This window comes from Xenopus tropicalis, chromosome 2 (assembly GCF_000004195.4).
Source record: "Xenopus tropicalis strain Nigerian chromosome 2, UCB_Xtro_10.0, whole genome shotgun sequence".
NCBI classification, from domain to species: domain Eukaryota; kingdom Metazoa; phylum Chordata; class Amphibia; order Anura; family Pipidae; genus Xenopus; species Xenopus tropicalis.
This window is the reverse complement of record NC_030678.2, coordinates 120,095,607-120,111,106: the sequence shown is the minus strand read 5'-3', so window position 1 is coordinate 120,111,106 and position 15,500 is coordinate 120,095,607. Positions and strand designations below refer to the sequence as shown.

General features: G+C 34.9%; 1 protein-coding gene across 3 annotated transcripts in view; it reads right to left on the bottom strand.

The window, feature by feature from the left end:
• Positions 1-757: 757 nt before the first annotated feature.
• fgf14 (fibroblast growth factor 14) overlaps positions 758-15,500 on the bottom strand; it is a 343,788-nt gene continuing 329,045 nt past the window's right edge. For 2 of the 3 annotated variants that reach the window (XM_018091121.2, XM_018091122.2), the window contains 2 exons: positions 14,345-14,543; positions 758-8,401 (listed from right to left, as the gene is read on the bottom strand). In XM_018091121.2, coding sequence (XP_017946610.1) covers positions 8,265-8,401; positions 14,345-14,543 — 336 coding nt within the window. In that variant the 3' untranslated portion in view covers positions 758-8,264. The remainder of the gene's footprint in view (positions 8,402-14,344; positions 14,544-15,500) is intronic. The other variant, NM_001142824.1, reaches the window with a different exon arrangement.

The window sequence follows — 15,500 nt, the reverse complement described above, 5'->3', positions numbered from 1 at the left end:
GTCTAGATAATCAGAGGAAATAAATACTGGGAGAGTGATGCTAAAGCTCAGAGACCATCAAGCACAGAGGTCTGGACTACAGGTATCTGGAACCTTCTCCAAACTGGAAATAATGAATGTATATGTAACTCTAGTAGACTGCCATGTCTTGCACTGGAATAGGATGCTAGCATCCAACTTCCTCAACCCTACCTAACCCTCCAAATTAAGCAGTGTTCCTAAAAATGTTACCACTGTCTTCAACATATAGGAGTGGCTACTGGATGTGGCACTTTGGGCAAATCTCTGGGACTCAAGCTTCTTGCACTTTTCCAACAAAGATCACCATCACCCTATTATTGAATCAGAGCGATGGGTGCATAGTAATCTCTTTGAGGTTACCTATACAGTGTGTGTATACAGGTTGGGCTGTACAGCTCTGATTAAATTAACCAAATATGTATTTTATCTATACTGATAAGAGTTTATTTATATTACATTGAAATTAAAATTCTATATGAATTTAATGATAATAACATTCTAATATGCACAGGAATTCATTGTCATTTTCAACAAGCCTTTGAAATCTCATATATTGCCTGATTCATGGCAAAAAGACGTATGTTGTGAGATCAAGAACAGCTGGAGAAGCAGAGAAAGATCATTTAACTACTGACCGAGGCTTTTAGCCAATGGCTTCCGGGGAGTTTTTTTTTACATGCTGTAATTGCGCCTACATAGATATTCAGATATTCTAAGAACAAAATTAGCACAAGACTTGCAGGTGGAACCTTTTTATTAAAATGAACAAATGTTATTGGCTTTAGAAAACCAAACTCTCTTTCTAACAGTTCAGAGTAAAATATGAACATGTTAACATGTTTGAAATCACATTTTATTACAGTTGAATAGTCACCTCATTACTCAGCTGTAATAACCCAACAAACATTTCATTTGAATGGACCAAAATATCTATTTCACTATGGCACACATGATAAAAATGCTTTTTTTTTTTTCAAATATTAAATTGTCAAAAGCCATGGCTGGTAAATAGAAATAAATTCATCTGATATACTGTATGTCCCATATGTTAAACATTTTAGAATTGAAAATATTTTTTCGACATTATTGGGTTGGAAATGATAAAGTCATTAAAATGTAGAAGTTGTATTCAGGGCACTTTTAATTGGGGACATCCCAACAGGCACTATCGCAGCTTCATGGTTCATTCTCTACACCTGAAAGATTACATGCAAATGCACTTTTCAGTTTATTCGGTGCTGCAAAGATACATCAGGTTCTAAAAGGACCCTGTTGGTGACCTTACTGTGTCGCCTTAAGGGTTAAGAAGAACAATGCATATATGTTTAATCAAATTAAAAGTAACCCGAGGAAATGCTACTGGATGAAGAGATGCAGGACAGCACTTACATGACCCAGACTACCATATGGTGGGTGCTTTACATAAAAAGCAACTTTGTATAATGACCATTAGCATGCTTACCCAAGATAGTAGATGTGGCAATTCTGTGTACTTGATATGATAGAATTGCATGATAGCAATTCTAATTACCAATAAAAGGAAAAATATGATAAATAATGTACCTTGAAAACAAATAGTAAACAAAATTAAAAAAGACTGAACCCAGGATTTTAGGAAAACAATATTCAATCTGCAAAAATGCACCATTATAATCCTATAAGGATAACCAAATGAAAATATAGCCTCTTCTTTTTATTACATATTGCCAACGAATATAGATGCCAGCTTTATGTTGGTTAAAAAAGAGTGCTACAAGCAAGACCCCTTCTACAAGAGACTCCCAACTAGAGCACTGTCATTGTAGCCTGCATTGCGTGAATGTTTTGGTTTCAATCTATTGCCACTGTAGTGGGTGCAACACTTGTTATTTTCATTGATATACTCATTTTGAATTCAACTGTAAGATTGCTTGAATACAGGACCATTCCAGTTGTAAATGTTCATCAATTTGTAACAAGGAACCGTCAGCTACTGTACTGGGGAAGCTAAAGCTTGTGCTCCACAAAGTTGGAGAATGCAACTCGCATATTCCATTTTAACATATGAATATGTCAACAAGGAAGCAGTATTATGCTGGATACTTCTGTATGTAAGATATCCCATGACTGCTTTGCACTGATCCACTGACAGGAAATCCACTTGTCAGAACTCCAGTGTCATACATATTAATTCATTCACTGAAATATAGTAAGAGCCTACATTACATGTGGCCCAGGAGCATCAGGCGGCCTTCAGCCTTCACGCTAGAAGCTTGTAGTTTACGACAGCTGGACAGCCCAAGCTTGAGATCCCTTCTCTAAGGCAATTCGAATTAATGTATATTTTATTTTGGCAACACAAGTTTCACAATAAAGTATTTATTGTGACCATTTTTACATATAAAATATTGCTTTATTATCCTTTTTAATCCTGGGGTTAGTTGATCATATATTTAAAAAAAGGACTATTTATCAAAGGGCACCAAAAACTAACAACTTACACAGAATTTAATTTCCTTTTTCCCTGGAAACTGGATTCTAGGTATTTGTTGTGAGTTCTTCTTTTGTTTAGATCATGTAAAGTAATGCTACTCTGCTGGTAATAAGACTAGATTGCAGTTGATTCTTTAGAACCTTCTTAGTAGGTTAAAGTCTTTAAGCATTATCTTACAAATGATTCTATAATATTTCTAACTCACATCAGAAGTGTTACATACCTAGTCCAGTCCATGATGTTTCTTTAATTCTTAGTATGCTTGTAATGCATACACCACTCTCTCTCACTTTTGTAAATTCTATGTGTGGTTGTACTTAACAGATAACAAGATAATAGAAGATTAAACTTTGAAAATGAAAATAAAACCTTAAATAAGCTCTCTGGCAAAAGTCAACTTCCATCCACCAGCTGCTGAAATCTCTGCAAGCTCCCTGGTAGTGTTTTGCCCTTTAGTGGATGGTACCTGGGCACTGTATGCCTAAATGTGTGGCACTCGGCAGTGAGCAGATTCCACCACAAAGAACCTTGGAGCAATGACTGAAAATTCAAGGTGGTGCCTTTTGTTGAACATAAGTACTGTACAGCTCTCAACATAATGTACTTTCAACTAATGTACTTTCTTTAACATTCAGTGTCCTATAATCAGATGAATGTGTTTTATTTCAGCTGCAGACGTCCTTTGACTGGTCAAGTCAGAGCTTTAGCAGAAAGTAATACACAAGTTAATGAAAAATAAAATAACAAAATTCTGTTAGAAATGAAATAAAACAAGTACACTTGAGCTCCACTAAGAAATGCTTTGTGCTATGACTATATCCCTATTTATGAACAAGCTTAGGGTTTGCCATATTAGATAAACCAACAATGCAAATTTGTCATGTACTATTACTGATCTTGTGGGGTATCAGGAGGCATACGAAGTAATACTACTCTGATACTTTCTCTGTTTAAGAGAATAAGCCATGTTGGGTCAAGGACATCACTGTGAATAATATTTAATGCTTATCTAACTATTTAAAAACAGAAACTGATATAAAATGGGACACATGAGTAGAAAATATTATAATGCAGCATATAAAATGTAACAGAAATTTGCCTTTATTCTTTTGCATTTCATTTTCCCATCATCTTTGATCTATGTGCTAAATATAGTCTAGGACAAGTGGATGCCATTGCCCTTTTTAAAAAAAAATGAAATTCTTTTCATCCCCATGTGAGTGATGGTTAGCAAGGTACCTAGATTTTGGCCTATTTTTATAAATGGGTTCAATTACTGACATATATTATTTGACATTGTTTTTAAATAAAATTTATGTCTGGGCGTGCATATACTGTACATATATATATAGATATATATAAATATACACACACATACATAGTAACTGGTACAACGCATGAGTGATAGTATAACAGTGACTGCCTCCTACACTTTAAAAATGTATATTAGTTTATAATGTAAATCTCCGGAATTTCACATTTTTCTCTCTTGTGCAAAGTCAGCTATGGCAACTTCTTACATCTCAGAAAAAGGAACTGGAAACCAACAGGCAAATTTATTAATTAAAAAATGAAAAAAAGAAAACGGGTAATGGGTATTTGTAGCATTTCTCCTGCTAAGCATATTGTTTTCATCCATTTAGGTAAAGGCCACACAAGTAGTTTTGCCCTGTGATTTTAGTAATTGCTATTCTCTTTCATCCTTTTTTTTCTTTTTCTTTACCCAGAGTTTCTTTGTCACCCACAGTGTTGAAATTATTGCGACGGCCACTTTTCTGTTTTTTCTGCAGATAACTACTGTTCTTTCAATAGGCAACAATTCTTTTAATATGATTGTCACTTAGAAGAAAAAGTGGCCAACTACATTTGATGATGAAAGCAGTCAATTTGGCGGTTGTTGTTACTTTGGCACCAACTTGTTTGTGGTCTCCCCGTGAAGACTTGTTCCAAAGGATTCGCTTTCAAAAAATTACCGGTGGAAAAACGTATATGTGGCTTTACCCTTGGGGGGTTATTTATCAACATTTGTATTTGTGATATTTTTATATTTAATTAAAATTAAAAACAAAAAACACAAATGTTACATTATTAAAAAATCCAAATAAAAAAAAATAGAATTACATAAAAAAAACTTGCTTTCATATTTTTCTCATCAATTTTAATGGGTTAAAAAGCTCAAAAATGTTTTGAAAAAAATCTAATTGACTAAATAGTTCAAATATTGCCTTCAGCGTGACCTTGCAAGCTTTTAGATGCTAAAGACTTTTTAAAACTATTATTTCAATTCATGATATTTAGCACAAAAAAAAAACTTGAATCATGGAAAAAAAAATACAAACATTAATAAAAAACCCCTAAGCCTAATTTTACTATAGGAATTAGCAAGTACCACATAAAACTCTGAGAAAACAAATACCACTATATAATGTAAAGAAATATTTAAATGATAAAATCCATGAAAATAATTTTGTAAATCTTAAGAATTCAGTATTAATGACTGGGGAGGTTCGTGATGATTGGTTTGAGAGTAAATCCTGACAATTAGACTTTGTCACCTCAGTGACAAAGTCTAAGTATATAAGCTAAAGTTGGAAACAATGAGCAATACACATTTCTATGCAGTAACTGAGACACGGTCAACTTGGTTCACTTTTTCGTTTGTATCTTTTCTATATTTAAACCTTTTCATAAAGATGACCAGAATAATTCTTTTTTTTCAATGGACAGAAATGATGTGTTGTCCTGGACACATGACATCGGAGATAACCACAAGGTTAAACCACTCTTTGGTACGTCTAGGGGACAATAAATGCGTTTGATTTGCACAGTACTTTTTTTTCCCTTTCTTAATTTGTGAACAGTGCAATCCACCAACATATTATATACTGACTGGTTAATGGTTTTTGTTATCTTGTAATATAAATATTTTTATTCAATATGTTGCCATTATGTATACAACAAATGATTTTAAACACATAAACTATACAATGCAGACAAACGCTTTGCATATACTGTGTGTATGTAAAATTAGTAATACATACCAACATTTCTTGATACACATAGCTTACTACATGCAGATCATCGTCATCCTCTTCCCATGCAACAGATGAGACATTGGACTTAAGAGAAGAGCAAAATAAGAGCACAGATAACAAAGACCTCTGGCATGTGAGTGAACATACTACAGAGGAAAACTGCTGTAGGACACCCGTTCAAAAAAATAAATACTCTTACAGATAATCTGTATAAACTATGATAGGAAATAACGTCGGTGTTACACTTACCTAACCTATTAATCATTTACAAAAATAAATTCAGCCTTAATTTGAACCAGTCAACTGGTTTCTAGGGCACTTGGCCCTGCATGTAGAGCTTTATGATGACAATGCACCGGGAATGTGTTTCTGACTTTGGGACACCAGCCCCAAACACATCACAAACAATGTTGTGCAATTTGACTCAACTCATAAATTTGCTCATTTCTTGTTTGAAGAACTTAGTACTGAATGCCTGCTAATGTGCTTTACTTGTTATCCATGAAAGAACAAGAAGTACTTGCCTGACATGAGCTCAACATGACAATGATGCAGTTGCTCATTGGACTTGTTATCAGGTGACTTTAGCTGCACAGCAAATGGATCCATCAACATTCAGAGCACTGCCCATTTCTTACATCATTTTGAAAAAAGGGGTTAATAAAAAAAAACTGACATTATAAATATGATAAATATTGATCCGATGGAGGTAAAAGTATAAGTTTGTATAATATTCTGAATTATAAGCTATGACAGTACAATTACCTAGCAGAGTGCAAAAGAAAAAAGCAAACATTACCCGTTTCTGAAAATAAATCAGTCGGTTTCACTTTAAAGGGAAAATACCAGTCTTATTTTTTTTAAAGTAACAGTACAATTTTACTAATTCCAACTGTAGTAGTTAAAATATATATATATATATATATATATATATATATATATATATATATATTTAAATTGGGACAATGTGCATGTTTTTTTTTCCATCTACAGATCGATTTAGGTTGAAATACTGGTGGTTAGCTTTGTCAGAGCAATCTCAGTCTATTTTCCACCAAGAATAAAAACTTATGATAGAATGTATGATTACTTTAACAGCAAGCTGAAAATGTAAATTGATAGCATTCCTAACGCCAGACCTTTTATAGAGACCCACATTAAAATGTTAATGTGATGACATGATAATTTCCCTCCAAGGTGTGAAGACTTTATTTTGGTCCAATGTTAATTTTTACGGGAATCATATGCTGCAAATACTCTGATTTCAAGAGCCTACTGTTCACAGTATATCCACACTTTCCAATATTCTGTTTGCACTTTCAACATTTAGGTAGAAAAACCAATGCCATTGTTAAAACTCTTTTTTGTGGGTGATCACCATAGGCACCTAATGACTGATTTGCTTGTATGTTCTGGTTCCACAAAGTTGGTTTTGTGTAAAATACACTGCAACCTAAGCAAGGCACCATAAACTTATGAATTCTATTTCCTGAAAGCTCTATGTACGAATTATGTAGGATTTGCTAAAAAAAAAAATTAAGAGAACTGGACATTGCATGCTTAGCTAAAGTTAGTGTCCAGTTTTTATTGAATAGGAAGATATCAATTCAGAGGTTTATTTACCACTTGCATTGCTGTTGCAAAAGAAAAAAAAAGTATATGTTAAGGGAGGGGGTAAACAAGCAACATGTCCATGCTTAGCTATATGATATTTAAGGAACTGCCAGAGATGAGAATAACCTTAAATCTGAGCTCAGTAAAAATGGGGATGTCCATTTTCTTTTTCAAAACAGACATACTGTAGGTAGCGAAATCCTTGTTAATCATTTTTTATTTTCAAATTATGAGGAATTGTAGATGAAAAATGAGCCATAATTCAGGCCTACAAGGCCTACAGAGTTCTATGGACCCACCATCTTAAAAAACAAGTGGGTCTTGCTCGCTGGGCAAGGCAAATGTTACCATTACCAGAAAGCTTGTGATATGTATAAAACACACACAAAAAGGAACATATAGGGGGTGTCAAACACAAATCTTGGCCTCATTTGCACTGGTTGTGTTTGACATTTTGCCCTCTACTATTATGCCAATTTTAGCAGTATCTGTTGCTAAAAATGTTTTCACACTTGACCAGTACTTAAGTCCTATTTAGACGTATTTAGAATAGCTGTTTGAAGGCTTCCCTGATTGCTTTCAGAAGTGAGCCACCTGAAACATTCAAGTTCTAGAGGAACACAATCCCTGCAAAAGGTCACAGACAGTGGTGCAAGCAGCCTTGTAAAAAAGGTTAGAGAAATCCATAATAGCGCAGTTTTACAGCGTCTAACTAGAAATTACTTAATATTTGTGTGCTACAAAATAGAACTTAAACACATGGATTTCGCTGTAATTGGATTCAAAAGGGGGTTAATTTTCAGCAGGCAAGGTATCAAGTGTACTTGTGAAATATGTCATTCACATGAAGTGTCACAGTCACAGAAAAGATATTAAAAAGGCATTCCATATCTGGTAGGGCATTCCATGGTCTGAGTTTAGCTGGTTTCCCAGGTATCTTCTAGTTGTGGGAGGAGCTACACACTGAGAGTTATCCACCTTCAACATGTTGGTTTAGAAACAGCGAAGAGCCAGTGCATATTCACTTGGTTGACAGACACTGGAAATAGGACAGTCTGGTAGGGATAAAACACTCAAGTGTGCCGAGGGCTCGGTAAGTCACAACACCCTTGAGGGTATAGCTATGATGTCTTACTCTTGGTCACTGGTTTGCCCCCATTCATTATTGCAGATGCACTTGTGCTTTTACTTGGAGTCACTCTTGCTTTTGGCACTGTTTCTCCAACATCATGCAATGAAGGTTCACGGTACATGGCAACTGTGGAAAATGGAAAAAAAAAAGTATGAGAACAAGAATTTAAGATTATGTATTATGGCTCACCTTCAGCCCTAAGTCCCAAAGCCTTCATGGTACAATCAGTGTTTCAAAAGGATACGTTGAGGCAAAACTCCATTGTTTATATAGGAAGTGGCCTATAAAATTTATCTTGGTCAACAAATATACTGCAAGTCTATGGTATGTATGCGGGATGTATGCTAATGCCATTCACATTATTACAAAGGGATACATTTTGTTTGGCGACTGAAACTGGAATGTGATTATGTTCTGGGCTGTGAACTACATGAAAAGAAGCTTAGTTTCCTTCAAGCTAAGAATTTCTTACAGATCATTTATAGTCACAATTATTATTTAAATCATGCTGCATATGAAATATTGCTCATGGGTCACCATTAAATGATTTTTTATTTAAAGAATTCATAGAACTGAAATGAGTATTGCAATTAAACTGTTTAGTGTTAAAATAAAACTGGGTAAATAGATAGGCTGTGCAAAAAAATGTTTTTAATATAGTTAGGCAAAATGTAATGTATAAAGGCTGGAGTGAGTGGTTGTCTAAGTAACACACAATATAACTTTCTCCCTTGCATCTCTTTTCATTTTGTTTAGTTTTTTAATGAATTCTTGTATTTATCAAAGCCTTTTTTTAAAATGTGTTTCACAAGTGTTTCTGTTTTGAGCAGAAGAATTTAACTGTTTTCTATAAGGTATAGTTTTAGTCTACTAAAAAATCATTACATACACCCAATAGAATTGTTTTCCCCAATAAGGATTATTTACCTCTTAGGATCTAGTACAAGGTTCTGTTTTACTATTACAGAGAAAAGGGAAATCAGTATAAAAAAACAGAATTATTTGATTAAAATGGACTCTTGGGGAGAAAGCGATTATGTAATTCAGAGCATTCTAGACAATGGGTTTCCAGATGATGAATGCCATAACTGTATGTTATATTATCATGTATATGCATGTGCTTTTTAGTAAAAGTAAAAAAAAAACAATATATGCAAATTATTTTGTATACCTGTGTACTGATAACATATGGCAGATGTTAATTACATACAATGGACACATGGTTTGGGTGTATGAGGCATATTTATTAAAGGGGGAAAGCACTTTTTCTACTGCTTGCTGCTTACTTGTAAAGGATTTTTGAAGATTTTCTTTATTGAACTGTATCTAAATGTGCCCCTATGACAGTAAAGTTGTGACCATTTTGCAGCAGGAACAGAACAGGTGCAGATTTCATTGAATGTAGGCATAAAAAATGCAATGTTAAATTAAATGGTATTCGCGCATTATAGTGTCCCTTATAAATGATACTGCTGTGTACAGTTCTGAGCAGTACAGTGTAAAAGATACTTGCTTTTGAAAATAACTACAGACTGTACTAAAAGAAAGGTAAAGAATCCAAGGAATTGTCTCTGGCCTTTGCTAATTTAGTTAATTCATTATATCAGAATAGAATAGAGTGTGAGGATCTCCCCTGCATTTATTCAGTCACACACAGGGGGAATCCCTGCTAGGGATGTAGCGAACCTAAAAAAAAAAAAAATTGCGAACATGTTTGCGAACTTACGCCAAAACCCGCGAATATTCGCGAACTTTGCGAACCCCATAGACTTCAATGGGAAGGCAAACTTTAAAACCTAGAAAAGCCATTTCTGGCCAGAAAACTGATTTTAAAGTTGTTTAGGGGTGCCACGACCTGGACAGTGGCATGCAGGAGGGGGATCAAGGGCAAAAACTTCTCTGAAAAATACTTTGTTGGCACAGCATTGCGCAAAAAACGCAAGCTATTCTAGCGAAAATACGCATTTTTTTTGCTATGACGCGCTAAACACCATGAAAACGGGATTTGCGGAAAAACGCCATGTGTGACTTGTGCGGCTAAATGCTAAATGCTTGATGCTAAAATTAAGACAGTGAATTGAGTGTAGACTCCATTGACACTTAGATGGAAACTCCATTGATGTTTAGATGGAAATCTAGAAGTGAATCTGGACTAGTATGATACAGGATTTTGGTGTTCCACTTTGTGTTGCTCACATTAAATACACAACCCCTGCTTTTTGACTGATGTTTTATACAGTATATCAGTATCTCATTCTCTGCCGAGAATCTTTCTTTCTAGCTGAAATATGTCCAACAGAGCAATGCAAAAAAGCTGTTAGTAACTGTAGGTTTCCTGAACAGGTCTGTTGCTATAGAGTCAATTTAATGCATGGATGACTTGTAGCAAAGCATAAACCAACAAACTCGCTTTAACATTTATGGCACAAAAAGCATTTCTACAGCAGCTACATTTTCCTGGGGCAAATTTTGTGTTAATCATGGGTTGTGGGTATGTTACAGCATTTTGGCATTGCAGCTGGTTGGGCATAGGGACATGGAATGTCTGAATTGCCACTTCCTAGAAACAAAAGCTTTACTGCTTCTGTATTAAAACAATACTTCAGTTGCCAAGAATGCCTATGTGGGAAAGTACTGGCAAACTGTACAGTCTCAGTATTGGTTTTACTTACTCACTGAAACAGCACATGGGAGGGGCAGTATGTCCCATGGAAAACAACATTTTAAAGTTGTGAACGTTACAAAACATATGAATAAAAATACATTTGCACAGTAAATTAGGGGCTAATATATAGGGTGCCATTTTAACCATTTATGAAACAGTCTGGTATGAATGCAATAGAGAAATGAAAAAGATATGGATGACAAGAGGAAACAGAAAAAGACCTAGAATGTATTCCAGTGTAAAAATTAATGTACAAGGCAGTTGGCAAAATCCATAATCTTTTCTTTAAACAGACTGTCATGCTGTAACTTGTATGTAGTTTAGTGAGATGCAGTGAGTTTAGGACCAGAACCAATGATGGTTGCTTTATAGTCAAAATATCCCTACATTAAAGGGCAGATGTATCAAAATGTGAGTTTAGAGCTTAATACATAAAACTCACCCATGTATATATCAAATGGTGAGTTCTAATATGCTTTTAAAAATACCATAACAATGAATAGAACATGGGTGAATTTTTATGTATTAGGGTCTAAACTCACATTTTGATAAATCTGCACCTTAGTCAATAGGTGGCCATAGGTTTCCTAAACAGAAAGTATTAAACTATAATCTCCACAGGTATTTCCTGATGTCAAAATAATTTAGAAAGAGAGGAGTGGAGGGAAGTGGAGAAAAAGAAAGGTCCCTAAAGGGCTAGAGGAGCCTTTTACGAAGTACTGCTAATTGTAACCCTACTGACCAACTTGAGTGCATATCAATAACCTCCTTTTATTCCCAATAAAAGAACAAGTAATGTTAATAATTCCCAATTGCATAAAGTACCAGCCTGACCAGCTATTAGCAGGGAGCCTTTGGATATAAGATATATGTACATAAGAACTATAAATATGTTATATAATGTATAAAAATTATAAAAACTGTTGCATAACTGGGAATCTGCTTGATAGGTATCATATTATCAGTAATTTAGGTGTTGATAGGTGTTGTTGCAGATCAGCATTTCCTCCTTTGACTGGGGATTGCATCTATCAGGCAAGTCTCCACTTCCGCAATGATGTAGTATTACTGTCTCTTGACATCAGGGCATACATGTCCCCTATGAGCATGTGCGGAAGCCTCTCACCTGACCTGGCTATATATATATATATATATATATATATATATATATATATATATATATAGTTATATTTATATATTTGTTTCCAAATCCACACTTTGATCTATAGATTCAAGTAGTTCACACATAGGGGCTGATTTACTAATCCACGAATCCGAATGGGAAAAATTCGGATTGGAAACAAACATTTTGCGACTTTTTCGTATTATTTGCGATTTTTTTGTCGCTGTTACGACTTTTTCGTAAATTGTCGCGACTTTTTTCGTAGCCGTTAAGACTTGTGTGAAAAGTCGTGACTTTTTCGTAGCCGTTACGATTTGCTTGTATATTGTCGCGACTTTTCCGTATTGAGCGCTCATAAACGGTGGGCAAAACTTTCAGACTTAGCATGATTTTGGAAGCCTCCCATAGGACTCAATGGCACTCTGCAGCTCCAACCTGGCCCAAGGAAAGTCACGATACTGAAGGTTGAATGAATCCGAAACTTTCGTACTCGGCGCGATGGCTATGAAAAAGTCGCGACAATTCGCACAAGTCGTAACGCTACAAAAAAGGCGCGACAATTTGCGAAAGAGTCGTAACGGCTACGAAAAAGTCACAACAATTTACGAAAAAATCACAAAATACCGTTCATTACGAAAAAAATGCATTCGGACGCTTTCTGGACGTTCATGGATTAGTAAATGTGCCCCATAATGTAATAGCCAAAAAGTTACTTAGTTTTAGGGCAGTATGTTAAAATAACCATTTAATACTCATCTAACAACAGAACAAATGTGACTGCAATTATTTGTTAGAGTGCTATTGAAGGGAACCAAAGGTGGTGCTATAATTGGCAATCTTAGTGCAGATTAACACAGTATAAGTCTCTTTAGCTCTGATTTTCTAACATGATCAGGAAAAAAACAACAATTATTGGTCTTGAAAGGTTTCGATAAAATTTTTACCCAATGTGCAATATATGGTATAATTACTAATCTTTACTCTATGATATCACATGCACATATTTGCAATGTTACTAATCCTTTTGACACATTGGTCCCCCTGAGAATATTGGGTTATTATATTTTCATTCAGGGATTTATACCATGGAAATCCAGCATTAAGAGCATTCCTATTAGTTGGCTAGCCATGTTCTTGGGTGGATAAGAAAGACAGAATGTGGCAACCAATTATTGACCTTGATTTCCTGTGGAGGAAAATAGCATGAATGACATGACAAAACCATTAACTAATCAAGTATTAAAGTTTTGCAGTGATTTTCAGTGACACAATCTTAATCACATTATTGCTTTGGAAAGTTTGAAATTACATTTGGGTCTCAAGAGAAAATGTCACTGGATGGATCTGTGTCTTTGGACATAATTGTAATTTGAACATTTTAGTTTACTGATTAATTAGAAACATTTTGAAAAGGCACATTGACCTACATAGAAGCCAAACAACATTTGATCTTTTATGTGTCTTACAAAATGCAATACCTAATTCTGTGTTCAATGCTGATTCTTGGGGATGGATTTTCTCAAGAAAAGTGTCTTTCCATTGTGTGTAATAAAGGTACAACTTGAACCCCTATAAATATGAACCCCTAGCAGCCTGTTTGATTTTTGAGGCCTATAGCAAACTCTTCACCTTTTATTACACAACCCATATGTCTTTGGCCACTGTTTTGATATTTTATTCAAATGTATTCAGAGTGCAACCTAAACCTTATAACATGTGCACTAGGCTAAACTTTGCCTGAATTTCTTTACTTTGCCTTTACTGTTCTTTATATTGTTCTAAAAGTAAATACGGGTGGCTCCTATGACTGCTGATGAGTGACATTAATGTTCTTAGTAAACAATTACATATGAAGGAGTGCCATGAGGTTATATTCCTTTTTTCAGTGCAGAGTTAAAAAATAGATGGTGAATATTAACAATGTATAGCATCCATAATCAACAATGAGTGCCAGTGCACCTGTCCAGCCTTCTGATGAATGCAAACCTGGAGCTGGTACTAATTCTAGGTTTTCTTAGCATCTTGACTCCATTGTCCAAACTGATTTGCTTCCAAGTAAATTGGATGCTAATTTGCATCTTTATTGGTGCACTGCAGCTGAAACGCCTTAGTGGGTACCTGTGATTATGCTGGAATTCTGGGAAAAACACATTGCTGATTAAAAAAAACAAACAAACAAACAATGTGGCACTTTGCATCTTAATTTTGAATTTTGAACATTGCACTGTGTTCATAAATGAATCAATTAAACTAAAATTCTCCGGGGGTGTATGATACGTACCTTCCAATGGCTTGGGTAGAAAATGAGCTGCTGGTTTTGTTTTCTTGACTCTGTTTCCTTTCATGACTTGTCCTTCTTTATTTAGACCTAAGAACCAGGCTCTACCAGATTCTTGTTGTCTGTATATCATAGATGAATAGATAACATAATAATTCTCAAAAACCGACTCCTTAAACTTGCATTCCAGTGTAAAAAGCTCCTGTTAGAAGAGGGAAAAGGGACATTGTCATACAAAGCCGAGTATAAAATGTATGTTCAATTCACTTTTTATTATGCAGACATATTTCTATTCTGTGCACAATAAATGTACTTGAACAAGGTACCTCTTTGTGTCTAGAGAATGCCGTACATTTTCTTAAAGTTATGTGGTCTCAGTCAGCTGGGTTGTGAAAAGGCAACTGTCCATCATAAGATTTTGCCTCTCAGTATTTCTATACACTACACAGTATATAGACAGCCAGTTGGTGCACACCACTAACAATGATTATACCTGGGTGCAAGAGCAAATATAGTACAATAAGACAAAAAAGTGTCAGCACTCACAGGATTTAAAATATTTGAAAAAAGATAAATTTTATTACAAAATATAAAAAAGGAACATTACAGACTAATGTCCTCTTTCATATTTTGTAATAAAATTTATCTTTTTTCAAATATTTTAAATCCTGTGAGTGCTGACACTTTTTTGTCTTATTCTACACAGTATATATATATATATATATATATATATATATATATATATATATATATATATATAGTAAACTTCCAAAGAGATGCCGGCACTCACGTATAGGTTGCTGGTGCCTGGGTGCAGGTCCAAAAAGTGTTAAATATACTGGACTATGTTTTGTGCGATTATATTGAAACGTGTATGGCCAGCTTTATAAATAGGAGTATATCCTAAGACATGAGATAAGAGTGTATACTCTGAGATAAGAGACCCTACTGCTATGTTACAGTAAAGCAGGTAAGTCATATGGCTAGAAGGCCCTTTGTGCTGCCATGCCAGCAAGTGCTTACAAGCCAGTGTTGGCTGACAGTCCTTTGAGTGCCTAGGTCATTAGAAGCAATTAGTCCCAGATCAGACAGCTTACCTCAACATTTAATTACCACTGGAAATTCATGTGGGATAACATAAATCTTTGTAAGCATCCCA